Genomic DNA, 17139 nt, shown 5'->3' with positions numbered 1-17139 from the left:
TCATCCGGTCTTTGACGTAACCTTCCCTGAAGGACCTTGTCTCAGTAAGGTCCGGTCTCTGTAAGACAGTCTCTATTCTAACATTACCTAACCCAACCTAACCTAACCTCTAAGATATGCGGAGTCTGGCAGAGACCGTGTGAGGCAGAGACCGGTTCTTGTATGAATCTAGCAGTGAAAATTTAAAAAAAATCAAATTTTTCAAAATATTTTAAAAATAAAAAAATTCTTGAAATTGTCTGAAAAGCGCACAAAATAATTTTTTTCCGAAATTACTGAAAAAAGTTTCGAAAGTAAAATTTTCATTTGTGGACATTATGTACATAAAATAAATTTAATAAGGTTCATACTCAATAAAACTTGTTTGGTTGGTTACATTTCCCCAACCATGTGGAAAGCAGGTCTTGGGTCAAGTTCAACTGTTGTGCAACAACGGCATCAGGTCAAATTAATACAAGAATGTTATAAATCACAACAGCCTGTGATAATATTAGTGCAAGAATGGTTTAAGGTGAAAAGACCTTAGATGACATTTGTGCAAGAACAATCTACTTACGTGGAATAAAAAACACCTCTGGAATGTCAGTATACTCAAATAATTGTTTCTTTTCAATCTTGCTACAACACAAAACTATCTTAAAAACTTCTAACTTTAGCTAAATTAATTGTTTGCCAATCAGTAAGTAATTTTCTAAGGAAAATTTGACTCCGGTGTTCTTTAAGCACCACATCATGAAGATATATATAATTATTCAAGGCACTCATGCTTTACAGAAAGGCCTAGCAATAATCCAATGACCTCGGCCTCACTACACTACATTACTCTGAAAGGATCCCGGACGCAGCAGGCAGTTAATTCTGGGTGTTTAAGCTAGCCCGTGGAATAAAAAGTGAAGCGCAAATTGCATCCCAAATCATTTCAATCAGTCTTCACTGTTAATTATTATAAATATATGAAGACATGAAAGTAGTCACAAAAATGCTTGTATTATAGATGAATCATCACATACATTTTAAAAGTGTCACCATCCCAGCATCTGTATGTCTGCTACTGATCTCCAGATTATGGGTTCTCCTAACTCATTTTAAAAACAAGGAAACACTTATAAGAGACATAACACATTTTGCCCCTGCAAGGGCACATAAAAACATGCCCACTAGTCTGCACTTATCCTAATATGTGCTGCACCAGTTTTATACATGATCATGTGTTATGCGAAGTGCTGGACATGATCTCCTGTATCCTGCGTACTGTACTCATTGGGAGACCAAGTGGTTGCAGACGAGCAAACAGAGACAAGAGATCCATGTCTCCTGGAAAAATTAGGACATCACAAAAAGGTTTAACTTGCCCAGCTAATAATGCTTGTAAATATGCATTCTGATGTACAGACTTACAGTTCCATATAGAGACATGCTACTCTGGAAGGACTATTCAGATTTAAAGGATCTATAAAGCAACATAACTGTTATGCAGTAGTAATAGTATTATTACCTGTTATTGCAAGAGACTTTTTGGCAGTAGCCCAACGAAGACTTCTTTTCACAGCCATTTTCCATTTACTATAACGGGCATCTCTCTCTATAAACAAACATAATGAAATGAACAAAAATCTTATGTAATATAAAATAAATAGTAATGTTGTGATCAGCTGATAATTGAAAATTGTGACAAAGGAGAATGCTTTCATTTTGTAGATTTTAATTCTCTTAGTATTATCTCTGTGATCAATTCATAAGTATTTGTAATTACCCCAGATTTTGGAGTAAATGAGTGGCATTTTTGCAATCGAGTTACAGAAATTTTGAGCTACACCACGCCTAGTCAAATGGGACATTGGCCAGGAATGAGTAATCCTGCAGATGATCTTTCTCGAGGACTTCAGGCAGACGGCTTGTGTTCATTAGAATCATGGCGGCATGGACCTGACTGGCTAGTTACTATTCCAGCCACATCACTACCCGACGCAAGGAAGACACCCCCCCAAGTTTGATCACTACACCTGAACCTCTTCTCGGCGTTTCACGTTTCACTTCATACCGGAAATTACTTCATATCACAGCTTGAGTTCTTTCGACATTTGAAAAAGTTGGTACTTCCCCAGGGACATGGCATAATTACCCGGTATATTAGGACATCTCAGCCAAATTTAATTTTGCAATTTTTTAAATATTACACGTAGGTCAGAAATCAGTAAAACAATTCTCAGTGTGCTGCCTTCATAATAATGTTTTTGTAAATGATGTTCATAAAGTAACAACATTTAATCTTCCCCTGATACCGTAAAGACGGTTTCGTAACTCGAAACATGTCGCCACAAGTGGATTTATTTAATACAAGACGCAAGGTGAAACTGCTGTGTCTTGATGGATGGTAATATTTTAGATAAAATTAAACGTCTGTAAAATAATTAATTTCAATAAGACTTCTTGAACACAAAACAACGAGGAGAAATAATTTTTCCTTCTTTGCTGCAAAATTATTTCTTTTTTTTTTATTTTCTTTTATAACTCCTACATCAATTCCCAGTTTTCTACATTAGATTCGTATGGTACTTAATTAAAATTAATGTGTTCGTCGTGGTTTAATCAACTGCAAACTACAGGTAACTCTCGGTTTACGAACGTTCGCTATAACGAATGTCACAAATCATTCAAAATTTCTTAAAGTAGCCAGTAGATAGAGTTCCTTATAAAACGAAATGCCAAACGTATAGTGAACATGATTGTAAAATGTAAGTAAAGAAACTTTAAACATGTATTTATTACAATAATATCAGAAAATTATTATATGTTAATTAGTACATGCTTTTAATGCTTTTTAATGGCTGCTAACGTATACGATATGTATCGTAAAAGCTCAGGAATGCAAGATACATATAACGAACAAAAACTTATAACGAACAACGTCTTGGAACGGAACTCGATCGTAAAACGAGAGTTGCCTGATTTTTACCCAAACCAACAATTTTTTACGTTACTCCGCCATCATCTTTTTGAATTTCTCCTTCATCAATTTGTCTTGGTGTTTTTAGGCATAATCTCTTGCATTCGGTAGGTTCTTGATGACACAAGTCGACAGAAAGGATCTACTAACATTCATGTTTGCCACCACGTACCTGCAATTTGAGATATTAAAAGTGAAAACAAACCCTCTTTCATTGTCCATCAGTATTATCTACACTCAAGACAATTTTTATCACATTTCGCGGACACAGTTACAGAAAATATGTAGCTCTACATGCGATGATGTAACTCATGAAGGAATACATCTTCTGACATAAATAATTTGTTTAATTGAAATTTAATGGAAATGTAAGTTAAAAGTAAGTGCAATTATGTAAAAAAATTAACCATTTTCTTAAAAATATATACACCTTTTCTTCTGGGGTTCTAAAATATCAGAGATTTCGGTGTAGAATAAGTATAAAAGAATTATCTTTGCGAGTCGTTAAATGTGTTGACCTATAAATATCATGTCTTATGGGCTGGCTCTGTCTTTGAGTTGAATGGAAAACTGCTTGAAGCTAAGGGCACAGGCTTCCACCGAAATGTCGTTGCTTATAATTTGTTTCCTGACAACCTTAACAAAATTTCCCCAATCGGAATTCGATGGACGATTGCCACACCATATTTCAGAGCAGTTCCCACGTGATATTTCTTTCACTCATGCACATAGAACCCCGGCCAACGCGCTATTATAACGTAATACATTTCATTACATCAGAGTGGAGGGAGATGTTATGACTATTTTAAAACGATGTCAAATGACTTGAGTTCCGCACTAGCTAAGTATCTTACACTTCATTAAGCCATTGACTTCGGTCAGAAAAATAAATTTAATCACACGCTTTCTTTGGAGAGTTAAGCGTGTCTTGTTAGAGATATGTGCCCATGACAATATTTCCCCCTTTTAGCAATATATTTTCCAAAAAAAATTCCCATCAAAAGTAGTTCTGGAGAGGTTATGCTGGACGTAAAACAGACAAAAACCAAAATCGAATGAATTTCTGATGGACTTCTGGCTCTTGCACAAACAAATATGAATAAATCTGTCTTCTGGGATGTTTTCGGAGCTCCTAACCAACTCCGTCAACAGATTGCAGGTAATTGCATGGTCAAACACGGCAAGAGAAAACCATTTTAAAATAAAATCCATCAGAAATGGGAACAGGAGACGGATAGGCGTCGTTAAACCTAAAACTAACCTAACACTTTGATGAAAGCTGAAGATTATGGCGATGCTGATGTGCTGAACGCCAGACACTTCCTGCCCAAGAGATTACCTCTGATCAAAGAAACTTAGTCAAAGAGCTTCTTATTAACGTAGTTACAGTTGACGTCTGATTAGCATTTCCTAGTCATTCGCCCTCTGCTTTAACGATCCAACTTGACCGCAACATCGCCCTACCTGCGTTCGTTCTACCCCCTTCCTCACACCCATTTTTCGCGGGTGTATTCAAGTCCCTGATTAGCAGTAAGAACCTCTGAAACGTCGGTCAGTTTCTACGTCACTACACGGCGCAGCATCCGCAAGATCGCGGTTATCTTGACAGGAAATGATTCACATCCTAGAGCTTTTCGAAAGTAACAGTTTGTGATTGTACAGTCCTGAACAATAAAAAAAGAACAAACCATCGATTTTTCTTGTCATTGAAACATGCGACGCGGGATTCGAAGTGGTCCTTGTCAAAATATCTACTAATGACAAAGATCGTGTCGTCGATCACTTCTGCATTTAAATAATCTGAATAGACGTTCATGCCAGGGATTTCGGTCCACGTGTCTTCTGCAGGTTCGTACTTTTCAGTAGAGAGCGCGTCTGATGTCCTGTTGCGTCCTCCTGCACACACACAAATTCCGTAATAGGTCAGAGCATATAAAGAAAGCTGCCAAAGGGAACTTATTCTAACCACATTCAGCGGGAACCTTCTTCATATGTATTAGTCCGTGACATGGCCACGAAATATTTGAACTTTATAGAGCCACAAGTTTCATTACCTTATTCACAAATGTCGGTAGTTGACCTCTTCTGACATATTCTAGATCCTTAAAAATATTTTAATATTCTCCTTCCTTTTAAGGCTATGTATCACAAGTGATATCTTACCTTCAACATTAATAATTATAACTTTCTAGATGTTTTTATTTCTCGTAAGTTCAATGCCTCACACTCCGCCCGTCTTACCCAACGGCAGTTGCGCTCTTAAAATTTGTAATTCCATAAACGGAACGAACGAGTGAAATGCAACGAAGAAAAATTCATTTCCTTTTTAAATTAAATATTATTTTCGTACTTGTAGCATCAGGCAATTTCGCCTGACATCTGTTTTCTGCTTCATGAAACTACGTGCGAAAGTATCCTTAAATATCAACACAAGATCCACTGTTCAAAACGGCGATACACAAGCAAGTGACGAAAAGCAAAGACTGTGAAGGGACTGCTTTAAACCATAGGCTTTTTGGGGATAACAGCGCAGCAAACTGAAATCTCCTTGCTAAAAGAACAAAATATTTACCTTCAAAACTGGGACTGTGTGAAAAATGAGGCATACGTTACTTGAGATAACACAAGCGATTATGCATTGTTAGTTAGTTAGTTAGTTAAGTGTTCTTTGTGGAGAATTTAATCGAAACCACGAATCGAGGTTAAAATTACTGACAAACTAAATCTGTAATGACAGGAGAAAAATGCTGTTCATAAAATCTCAGTCACACAAAAATAAAACCAGGAAAACATTTCACAATAGCGATTTCTGTAAGAAGGATAGAGAAGCATCATTCAGAATGTCCAGAGTTCTCACCTAGGGCGTACAGACAGCCGTGGAACTCGACGCAAGAAAAATTGGCACGTCCAGAAAGCATTGGTGCAACGAACGTCCACTGGTCGGTGTCCGGGTCATAAACTTCCACCGAGTTTAGGACTGTATCAGCATCAAATCCACCAGCGACGTATATTTTGTCTGTAAAAACAAATTAGCTATAATTAAAGTGGTCTATGCAGAGCACAGTCATGGGACAATCCCTACTTAAATTTGTAAATAGAGTAATGATATTGTGTTTAATGTACCCCTTCGAGTCACAGAAACTGCACAGACACGGATGTCTCTGTTCATCTGTTTCTTTGTTTCGAATGCAGAAAATCAGCGTGTCAAAGGAAATGAGTTTAACTGATAAAATTTAATATAAACAGCACAAAGTGCTTAAATTAATGCATAATGGAAATGATGGTAAGTTTTTAATACATCTTCTGTGAAACGAATTTTATTTAAATCGGTACCTTAGATGTACGGTACGAGCTGCCAAAATTTGCTCTACATTTATAATATAATAGGCTATTAACAAGAGATTATTAACTGTCTTAAAAACATATTAAATCTATGTTATTTGAGAGCCAGTTTGATAGTTTGGTGGTTGTTTACACTTAATCCTAGTTTACACTAAAAAGGCAGAAGACCATGGCGAGGGACAGCTTACAAGAGCAGAAGAAACCATCACGCACTCAGAACTTCAAGCAGTTGCAGTCTGTGAAATAACGTAGTACATAGCACGGATAAAAGAATTGGTTATTAAAGGATTTTGGGTTAATGGAGTGGGGGAAACTATGATCAAGTTGAAGAGGAATGCCTTGATGATGAAGGCGTAAAGTTCGTCCGAAACGTCGGCTGAAGCGAAACGACAGCCATCTTTATACTTTCCACCGTGAGAACCTCAAATCCCGCGATTCTTTCAACCGTCCTTGCGTTCTCACACACGGACAGACAGACAGACGCCTCGCCTTCTGCACTAAGTCACACATTTCTGTTTCACGGCATTTACGTACCATTCAGCACATCCACATCTGCGTTGGATCGCCCTGTGTTCATGGGAGCGATCCACGACCACTGGTTTGTCTTGCAGTCGTATTTTTCGGCCGTTCCGTGATAATCATAACAATTGTAACCGCCCATGGCGTACACTGCACCTCGCAGAACTGCCACCATTAAATTATATCTGAAACGAAAAATGTTCACGCTCAGCTATGCTTATTTGAAGATTTCCGTCTTCTGGGTTCTTGCGCCGTGTAGTCTGGTCGATGCTAACCAACGTTTCAGAGGTCATACTGCCTCCATCATCAGGGCGATGAATGTTCATATGCATCGACCAGACTACACGGCGTAACAACCCAGAAGACGGAAATCTTAATACTCACCGCTGTGAAAACCTGAAATCTTACATATGCTCATTTACTGCTGATGGAGATGCATTTCCTCTCGCAGAACGCACTTGTTCGCTCGTCATTGTTAAATCATAATTCAAACGAATTAACAAGCCAATCGTATTCTTAAAACCAACTTTGTAACAAAAGTCCTCCTACCTATTCACACTTTGCACGATACTCCTGTATTTGAGTGGTACAACAACATTTGTATTTTGACTAACAGAGCGACTATCAGCTTTTGAAGAAGGAATTTATTCCTAGGAGTTCCTTAGTTACCGATCTGCATCTTACCTGCATTCATTCATAGGCGCCACCTCGCGACATGTCTTCGTAACAACGTTGAAGCAGAGACATGAGACTAAGTCTTTCCTGTCGTCGTGGCCACCGATGACGTAAATGTCGAAATCGACCACTGCCGTGCCATGGTTCATTCGAGGACCGATCGACTCGATACCCTCCACCTGCAGGAACGACAGGTTATGGTTTTACGTTTCTTTGGGTCACTAGAGTCACTAGAGTCCAAGCGACCAACCACCGGAGCAGAGGTGCAACCCCCAACAGTGGACCGAAATTGCTACACCGCGGTTGGTGGCACTCGACAAAGACCGCGAGAAACGAACTTGGAGTAATTGTGGAATTATGAGAGACGGAGGATACAGAAAGACCCGAAGAGAAGCTCAAACATTACCAGTGCCCTCATCAAATACGACAGACAAATGTAGAATTAATTTGTGATCAACAGCTGACATTTCAGGTTCGTACGATGGAAAAGACAGATTTTGGTGTTTTGGGGTATTCGACGCAAATCTGGAGGCAGTACGTCCCCCACCCTACCCCAAACAGTGTGTCAGCCTTCTAATTCACGAGGCGTTACCACGCAGATGGCCAGCATCGACACTGATCAGTGCTTCTTTTATTACGTTGAAATCAACTGACGATCAACGATGACTTCGTTCCATGTCGAAAATCAGCAGACAGGTAGCCATGACAGTTGAAGTAGGAAACTTATTGTAAATGGTATTTAGAAAAACTTCACATCCTTGGTCGATTCCTATTAGAACTTACTTTGTACGTGAGACTCAGCAGTTGTGTAATTTATGTATTTATTCTTTTTAATTCACGTCTTTGGAGCATAACTTAAAAAAGGGTTCACTGCAATAGAAATAAACGAACACGAACTAAAGAGGCGACGAGGTGCTCGTGATTAAGCTTAAATAAACACTTACCTAGTAAAAGCAAGCAAAAAGGAGGAAAAGTACTTTTTCTCGTAGGCGTCATTTCACGAGGCACAGTTAAAGTAGAAATGCGTGCAACTCACCAAACTCCACCGGTCTGCTCGTGCGTCGTACGTTTCCATCACATCTGACGGCCTTCCGTCGCGATACCCGCCAATAGCAAACAGAATGTCCTGTGGGATTCGCGGTTGGGCAATCCTTCGTGTCACGAATTCCTTGTCTTCCTTCGTCAAACTTTCTATGTCGTCCAGGAATTTGAGCGTCTCCAAGATCAAGGGTTTGCACGCCTCGTTTTCAGTCACGTAAGGGTGCTTTGACACCTGTTGAACAGTACAATGTGGACCTTATGAACTCTTAGGAAGTGATGTCATGTTCCAATGCAGAGGAGATAAGAAATTCACAAATAATTTGTTTGGGAACTCACCGAAATTGACTATGGTATATAAAGAAAATTATGTTTGTTGGTTTATTTAACGACGCTCTTAATAAAAACACAGGTTGTTGAGAGAAGCGAAGTCAAGTTTAAATCAATCTTAGAGAAAACTATTGAAATGTGTTTCAACCGAAAGTTAAATACTTCAGTAAGGGTTGCATTATGAGTTACATTCAAAAATTGTAATTTATTTCTCGTCTCTCCCGTGCGAGATGAGCACTGCGATAACCACATTCTTTTTGATTCGATAACTTTAATTAGTCGTCAAAATTACGTAACATCGAAAGGAAATTATGTCAGTTAGTTGCTTCGAGTTTCAAGGGAGGCAACCTGCTGAATGTTGATGGTTGGTTTGAAGGCCCGTCATCACAACAGCGTGTGGTTATGGGCTCGATGTCTATTAAGAGCCATTGCATGTTTCGACCTTAATTGGTCATTATCAGGTTTTTCTCTTTAAGTGTTCGAAAATAGTAGATACGAATGATAAGGTGTAAAGACATTTGACGAAGATAACATTTTCATGAATCCGTGCGATTGTTTCCATATATTAGTAAGAGGTGAGAGGCTGAACGCACAGGGCATTTGACGTGGAATAGAAACATTTTTTCTCTCGGGTTAAAGCGCATGGTGAAATGTAAGAAGTAATATCATAAGTTGTAAGGTTGGTTCGTGAAATTACGGTTAAAATATTAGAATGTTAAAGTTGTCTATGAATTTGAAGCCCCTGGGGTAATTTATTCTCGGAGGTAGAACGAAGCATTCTTGCTGCAATTTTCCGATATCTGTTGTCCCTATGTGGTCAATCAGCTGAAGATTGTCATACTAACAGTTCTCGGGTTGACTATATATATCGTCGGAGATGCGTGAAATTATTATAGCAGCTGCGATAAGCTTCTTATGGCAGTAGGATCTTTGGTTAAGTAGAACGCTGAGCCAGAAGACGTGATTTATCAGTTGGAGGATTTTCCTATTCAAGCTAAGTGGACGTTCTAATTTAGTTAACGGTGGAATGCTGTAACTGAACTGAAACACGTGATGGATCTTAATAAACGCTGAGACTCTAATAAAAGTTTGTAGAGCCGACGGACTGTCAAACTTACAGACGATGAATAAAAGGCGATTATTAACTTTAACCACATACCTGCATAAGATGCTGATCAAATGTTTGTTTCGCACATACACACACATACGAGCGTGTTATCAGCGGCATTGCACAGGCAGTTACTGTAACCATGGTAACTAAGGGAATCTGGGGATTTCTTACGCAGCAAATTTTGCACGGAATAAGGCATTGAAAATATTGTTCACTTTTCACGTTGTTTTTGTAGGATTCTAACTAGAATTTTAATATGTCAACAGATTCTGTTAAAGCTCACCAGCATTAAATCTAATGAACATCTGTTCAGACGTTCTCCAGCTGGAACTGCCGACTGACAGACAGACGGGCTTACACGTGACGAAGAAATAGACTCCCGATTTGCATTAATTAGTTACGAACACGTGTGAATATGGAATTGAAAATGCGGGCTTTACTTCCCATAGACATCCACGATTTCAGGGGCAATACTGACCTCCTTGAAAACTTTTGTGTCCAGTAGTACCAGTCTGACGCCCTTCAAAAGGTCCGCGATATGACCTTTCCTGTTGTCCGAGTCGTGGTTGATCCACCTGAGAATGCACTCCCACACAACTCTCTCGTCCTCCACGGCCAGTTCCTCGTTATCGATTATCGCTTGCAGCTCCTCTGGAGGCAGTTCCACCAGTTCTTCGCTCTTCTGAGATACTTCCACGAAGTTAAGCAGAACGAAGCGACGAGCACGAGTCTCAAGGTCGGCGCAGAAGTGCAACCTGCGACAGCGAGGGTAAGAGCCGACTCAGAATCGATCTCCTTCGAACTCTGACACATTGAAACACTGCAGCAATAACTGGATTCTCAAGCATTTGCACACCACAGTAATTCGCCTCCAGTTTTTACCGTAACCATTTGAAGCCCGAATGAGTGAGACTGAGAGCAGACACGTGGAGAGGCAACGATGAGATACGTTCCGTTTAACCGGAGGAAAATAGAAAGTTTTAGGCTCTGAAGGTTCCCAGGCTATGCCCGCTTGTCCTCGTGATAAGGTTACAGGTTGAAATAAGGGCATGGCGTACGCAAGTGAAGAAGGCAGTGAGGTGAGGAGTGTAGAATTTTTAATTCTGGCATTAACCTTGGCGAAACGACGTTTTGGTAACTGTGTGTGTTAATCCAGTGAATCCTCGTTTAAGCGGACTAGGTGGGGGGAACCACAGTTCGAATAAATCGATAAGTCAGATGACCGAGGGAAAGGGGGACGTTTTTATGGAATTGAACAAATAAGTACAGACTGAATACAGATTTTCCACGTCGGCCGATGATGCGGGAGTTTCGCACGCACAAGCCGACGGCAAAAGTCACTCGTGAGCGCTGTTCGAGGGAGTCCCTGTACTAAAATAGTAAATTTAACAGTCATTCTGTTCATCGCATGAAATAGAGGTTCTGGTGAGATTCTGCCGAAGTCGGTTGATTTGCTTGCTATGTTGTCCTGACCAAAAAGGAGTAAGTGTTCAGCACCTACGGGAACCAGCGGGTTGTTTTTCGTCTTTGCCCGATAATAACCAATTCTCTAAATGTCCTGATGTGTTCATAATACTCAGCAGAATCTGGATATGAGGTTACATCAATGATCTGTACCTCGTGGACATCGCTTTAACACATCTGGCCGGTGGAAACCAATCGCAAGCGATCTGGTTGAAATTCGGTAGCTTAATGCGGGAATTGGATAATCGAGGCTCGGTTAACAGAGGTTTTGCTGTATGCAGATAATGTGGGGCTGAATGTTGATTTTGATATTTGGGAGAATTATGTAATCAGCAAGGAATGTCGCAGAGAAAGAAAGAATGATTGAAATTAATTCGAGAAGAAGACAAATTTAATCGTGACCATGAAATAGGTCAGGATTCACCTTCTACATGGTGAAATTAGTCATCTGCTCGTCATAATGACGATCAAAATATATGCAGTTAAATCAGAAAATTTAAATTATAGGCACATTAATAGCAACTTGCCAACGTACTATAATTCGCCGTCCTCAGTCAGAGGTTTTAATCTCCGACTCGGCAATCGACAGCTCTCTTGAGTAAATGTGATTCCCTCCAGCGACGAAGACTGGCGTCAAAGCAAATGACAAATGAACAGTAATTACCTTGCGAACTGCATGATGCCGACACAGTTGTCGACGTCCATCGCGTCCTTGAGGAAGTCGCAGCAGAGTTTAGGCACGTCCGGATTACACAAGTATTCAGCCACCACAAGCAGCTGACGAGCGTTGTCGGAGCGGATGTCCACCTCGCGAAAATAAACATAATCTAGTATCTGGGTCATCATGTCTGAGCTGACCCCGTGGAGAAGAATCTCACTCTCCTCACTGGTTTTCTGTGTTGTGAAGAGGTTCCTGAAACATCACGAAACAGAAAATTACAAGACAAGCGCATAAAGTTTAAGTTTTATAACCCACGTAGCTGAATAAAAGTATCCTTCTGTCAATGTGGTGGATGAATTATTGTTATCTGAAGATTTCAAAAACTCCCAGAATGTGATCTAATGGGACCAGACTGACTGCAAGTGGGTGAAGAGCTTGCGTAGGCTTAAAAGAATATAACTTACAAATCGGATGCTCACAAAGAAGCGTTTAGGTCAGTACCAGAAAATAACCTGTGAAAAATGCAGGGATAAATGGCAAGCATTGAACAGTTTGTAATAACTAAATAACTAAGTAACTAGATGGCTTGCCGAACCCGAAGGTTAATCACCGAATTAACCAAAGCCCTCCACCGGACCCTGTCCTGGGCCAACAGAATCCAATTTCCTTCAACTCCTATCTCCCATAGATCCCGCCTGACATTATCCTCCCTTCTACGTCTAGGTCTCCCCAGCGGTCTCTTCCTCTCAGGCTTCCCAACCAATAACCGGTGCACATCTCTTGTCCCATCCATGCGCGCTACATGCCCAGCCCATCTCATTCTTCTCGACTTAATCACCCTGACAATATTGGGGGAGGAGTACATATTTTTAAGCTCATCATTATGCAGTTTTCTCCATGCCCCATCGTCTTCTCTCTTAGGCCCAAATATCCTCCTCAACACCCGATTCTCAAACACCTGCAATCTGTGTCCCTCCCTCTGAGTGAGAGACCATGTTTTGCACCCATACAAACTAACGGACAAAATTATTGTTTTGCATACTTTAATTTTCATGTTCTTAGAAATCAGACGGGAAGACAAAATATTTTGAACTGAGAAGTAGCAAGCATTTACAGAATTTAATCTCCTTCTAACTTCCTCATGAGTATCATTTTGATTTGTTATTGTTCCCTGATATTTGAACTTTGTAACCCTTTTAAAGGATTTATTAGCTACCCTAAGAAAATTTTCCCCGCCTGTCTTCTGATGACGAGATCCTAACATGTACTTAGTTCTTTTCTGAATTTACTTTCAGCCCCACCTGTCTACTAACCTCTAGTAAAACTTCTGCATTCCTCTTTATTGTATTCATATCGCCCCCAAATAAATTAACATTTTCAGCAAATGCCAATAGCTGATGTGTTCCATTCAATTGCAGACCCTCCTGCCTATCTTGGACTTTCCTGATAGCATATTCTAACGCAAAGTTAAAGAGCAAGGCAGACAAAGCATCTCCTTGTTTTAGACTGTTCTTGATGAAGAATGTCTCAGATTCATATTTACCTACTCGAATTTTGCTACAGGTTTTATTTAAGCACATTCCTATTAGCCTCACTAGCTTCTTTGGTAGAACAGTTCGTAATATGAAATCAATTTGTTCTGTCAAAACATTTTCACTTCTCATTTCAAGAACGCACCAAATCTTTATTTAAAACTCAAGCAAATTAACGTATGCACAAATTATCAATCGAGTTTCTCCTGCCAATGAAAAATTTCTCGCGAAGACATTTGTTACAGTTAATTATATTTCAGACAGAGCAACTCACAGCTGCTTTCAATGTTCCGGACAATGGCGTGACGAAGGTGATTACCAACTTCCTTCTGGACGATTTTGGAAATGGATTCTATTTCTCCCTCCAGATCGATCGACTGTCAGATTGGTATAACCGCACTTACAAATTAGTACAAAAAACCACGTACGTCTTCTGGGATGTTGTCTCGTAGAAATTATCGGACGTTTCAGAGGTGCTTACTGCCTCCATCATCAAGGAAGAAGGCAGTAAGTACGTCTGAAATGCCACTCGTTTCTACGGCGCAACGTCCAAAAGACATTCTTCTTTTTTCTCACCGCCGTGAAATTTCATGACAATGAACAAATAACAAAAGACAAATATCAAAGGGGATAAAACATTCCACATACGAATTGAGGTCTATTAAGTCCTTATTTCACGTGTTAATCAAACACGTCATTACATAAACAAACCTGAAATATTCGCTACGCATCGACAGAATCACTCTGTGGACTGGAAAGACGCCACCGTCGTTCAACCTCAACACAGCGTCACACAAGAGTTTATTCTCTCTCAGCTCTTTCACCTGTTTCAGGAGGACCAATCCTTCGGTGTACGTGCACCTGTCGCCATGTTGAGAACGGCAGAGACTTTGGTTTGTCTCCATCTCCTGAAAAACAGTCGATCGCTGTTACAGGTTTTTCTTCATACTGACGGGTGTGCACATCAAATGAGAGAGAATGAGAGGGAACACGGTATTGAGAAGAATATCTGGTCCTGCGGAAGAGTTACTGACAAGGGAATTTCGAAAATTGCGTAACATGGAGCTTTATAGATCACTTCACTAATTAATAAATTGTAGGCTGTCAGATCAAGGGTGATGGGATGGGCGGGGCATGTAGTACACATGGCAAGAAGTACAACTTTTTGATCGGAAGACCTGAAAAGAAAAGGTCACTTGAGATAATATGCTGGGATAATATTAAAATGGATCTTTGAGAAGTGGGGAATGAAAATGTGACTTGTGGATGTGGCTTTGAGGCGGGATCTTGGAAACACGAACATGAAACTTCATGTTTTATAAAAGGCGAGACATTTGATCACCTGGGCTACTGTTAGATTCTCAAGTACGACTTCGGCTCAGTTTGTTTCTTCGTTACAGGAACGAAAGTTGAGATCTAACACAAAATGACAAAGCTGTAAATGTGACATATAACTAACTAATTACATAAACGGCTTACGGAACACGAAGTTTCAACACCGAACTAAACAAACCCTCCACCAGACCCTGCTCTAGACCAACAAAATCCAGTCTCCTTCAACACCTATCTCCCATTGATCCCGCCTGATATTATCCTCCCATCTACGTCTAGGTCTCCACAGCGGTCTCCTCCCTTTAGGCCTCCCAACCAATAAATTGTAAACTTCCCTCCCCTGCCCACTCCCTCCCTAACAACATCGGATGAGGAGCTCGTCATGCATTTTTCTCTCTTATCTGTCCCACTCTCGTTTTGAGTCCAAACATTTTCCTCATCACTCTGTTGTCAGAGACCCTCAGTCTATGTTCCTCCCTCAAAGTGAAAGACCACGTTTTGCACACATAAATACTTTGCACTCAATAATAGCAAGCATTCCCCGGATTTAACCTGCTGATGTAGGGAGATTCGTCGATAATTAGTCTTTTAGATCCGGAATAAAAATTCTTCACTCATCCCTAAAACGCTTTAATAATGTCGATGTATCAACAGATGAGAAGTGCTAGAATTATTATTCAGAAAATAAACCCCACTTCTTAAGATCAATATATTTTTTTAAAGTTTCTGGGCTAAGAAACACGTTTTATTCTTTTAAAATTGTAAAATGTTAATTGCCTATCGGAATATTATTTTACTATCAATGATGCCGTGAACAAACAAAAGTCAATCTAATATTACTTGAAATTGTTTTAAAAAGAAGACAAGCCTAATTCTCTTACACGACTTCACAAATGCAGATGAAAACATTAAATGTGATGAACAACAATAATAATAAATAGGAATTCCTTACCTCAAACTTTGATCAATTTTAAGAGACCACGACGTCCACCGGCAATTATCAATTTAATCAAAACTAAAATGGAGTATCACAGATTTCTTAATAATTATATAAGATAAATAATTGTGATATTCTAAGAGGTTTTAAGAGCACAAAATTATCTGCTCTACGACGCACTTCTTCTACAAGTGATTCACAGCTCAGCTCTTTCCACAATAACGAAAGCGGATTGTTGACGGCAGTAATGTAACACAGCAATGCCGAGTAAACATGACGTTTCCTAGGTAACATAACAATGCACGCAAGCTGACCATTGTCGGTCCATATTTACACATTGTTGATATGGATCTTACATATCTTCCTAACGCTGTTTTTGCCGAATTACCCTTCCATATAGACGTAATTACGTCAAAAGAAGACAATCCCAATTCTCTTATACGAGTTCACAAATGCAGATGAAAACACGTAAATGTGATGAACAATAATAATAAATAAGAATCCCTTACCTCAAACTTTGTCCAATAGTAAGAGACCACGATGTCTACGGGCAATTATCAATTTAATCAAAACTAAAATGGAGTATCACAAATTTCTTAATAATTATATAAGATAAATAATTGTGATATTCTAAGAAGTTTTTAAGAGCACAAAATTATCTTCTCTACGACGCACTTCTTCTACAAGCGATTCACAGCTCAGCTCTTTCCACACTAACGAAAGCGGATTGTTGACGGCAGTAATGTAACACAAAAATGCCGATTAAACAGATGACGTAACAATTAGTTTCTTAGGTAAAGGAATGGAGTGCAATACGGTTCATTCAGGCTATTATACTGCATGTATAACATACGAGAAGAGGACCTTATGGCATGCCGAACCAACATTATTGCAGGCGTGGGTTTGAAATTCAAATACTTTTTCTTACATTGTTGTTGGTTTAAACGACGGTAGTTTACACTTAAAATTGTTCGTTATCAGGAATATTTCTGTCGTCTGTTCAGTGACAGAGACTAGCTTTATCTAAGGGACCCAGCAGAGTAGGCACCTCTCACCTGAAGACGGAGACCGGACCACCCTCCGAAACGTGATTTTAAAAGAACAGACGATGTAGAAATTTCCGATAACGAACAATTTTAAGTGAAAACAAAGATAATTAGAGTAACTTATAATTTGGTTACATTCAGTCATAAATGTAAAGAGTAAATAAATAATATTAAATGTGTTCTCTATCAGAAGGAAATAAATTTA

The 17139-nt window shown here is 39.5% G+C and overlaps 1 protein-coding gene across 2 annotated transcripts; it reads right to left on the bottom strand.

Moving 5' to 3' along the window:
* Positions 1–2685: 2685 nt before the first annotated feature.
* On the bottom strand, positions 2686–16614 carry LOC110837219 (kelch-like protein 10). Of its 2 annotated transcripts, none has more exons than XM_087359276.1 (10): positions 16398–16614; positions 14331–14527; positions 12091–12339; positions 10441–10717; positions 8520–8756; positions 7493–7662; positions 6824–6993; positions 5805–5963; positions 4636–4843; positions 2686–3119 (listed from the first exon to the last, which is right to left on the bottom strand). In XM_087359276.1, the coding sequence occupies exons 2-10, from the start codon at positions 14522–14524 to the stop codon at positions 3032–3034; spliced, it is 1752 nt and encodes a 583-aa protein (XP_087215402.1). In that variant the 5' UTR covers positions 14525–14527; positions 16398–16614; the 3' UTR covers positions 2686–3031. The 2 variants fall into 2 exon arrangements, with proteins under 2 accessions (XP_087215402.1, XP_087215401.1); XM_087359275.1 differs by lacking the exon at positions 16398–16614 and adding an exon at positions 15904–16089.
* Positions 16615–17139: the final 525 nt, after the last annotated feature.

The sequence above is a fragment of the Zootermopsis nevadensis genome, unplaced genomic scaffold (assembly GCF_977971745.1).
Source record: "Zootermopsis nevadensis isolate Lab colony 2312 unplaced genomic scaffold, Znev_1.0 Znev_ptg000031l, whole genome shotgun sequence".
NCBI lineage: Eukaryota > Metazoa > Arthropoda > Insecta > Blattodea > Termopsidae > Zootermopsis > Zootermopsis nevadensis.
This window is presented reverse-complemented; position numbering and strand designations above follow the sequence as displayed.

What these genes read in the sequence shown, in the direction of transcription:
- LOC110837219 (XM_087359276.1), bottom strand. Translation starts at nt 14,524, where the DNA reads ATGGAGACAAACCAAAGTCTCTGCCGTTCTCAACATGGCGACAGGTGC. An exon ending in GAGCAGACCGGTGGAGTTTG is followed by an intron (nt 7,663 to 8,519) that starts GTGAGTTGCACG and finishes TCGTTCCTGCAG; the next exon opens with GTGGAGGGTATCGAGTCGAT. An exon ending in AATGACAAGAAAAATCGATG is followed by an intron (nt 3,120 to 4,635) that starts GTTTGTTCTTTT and finishes CTCAAATTGCAG; the next exon opens with GTACGTGGTGGCAAACATGA.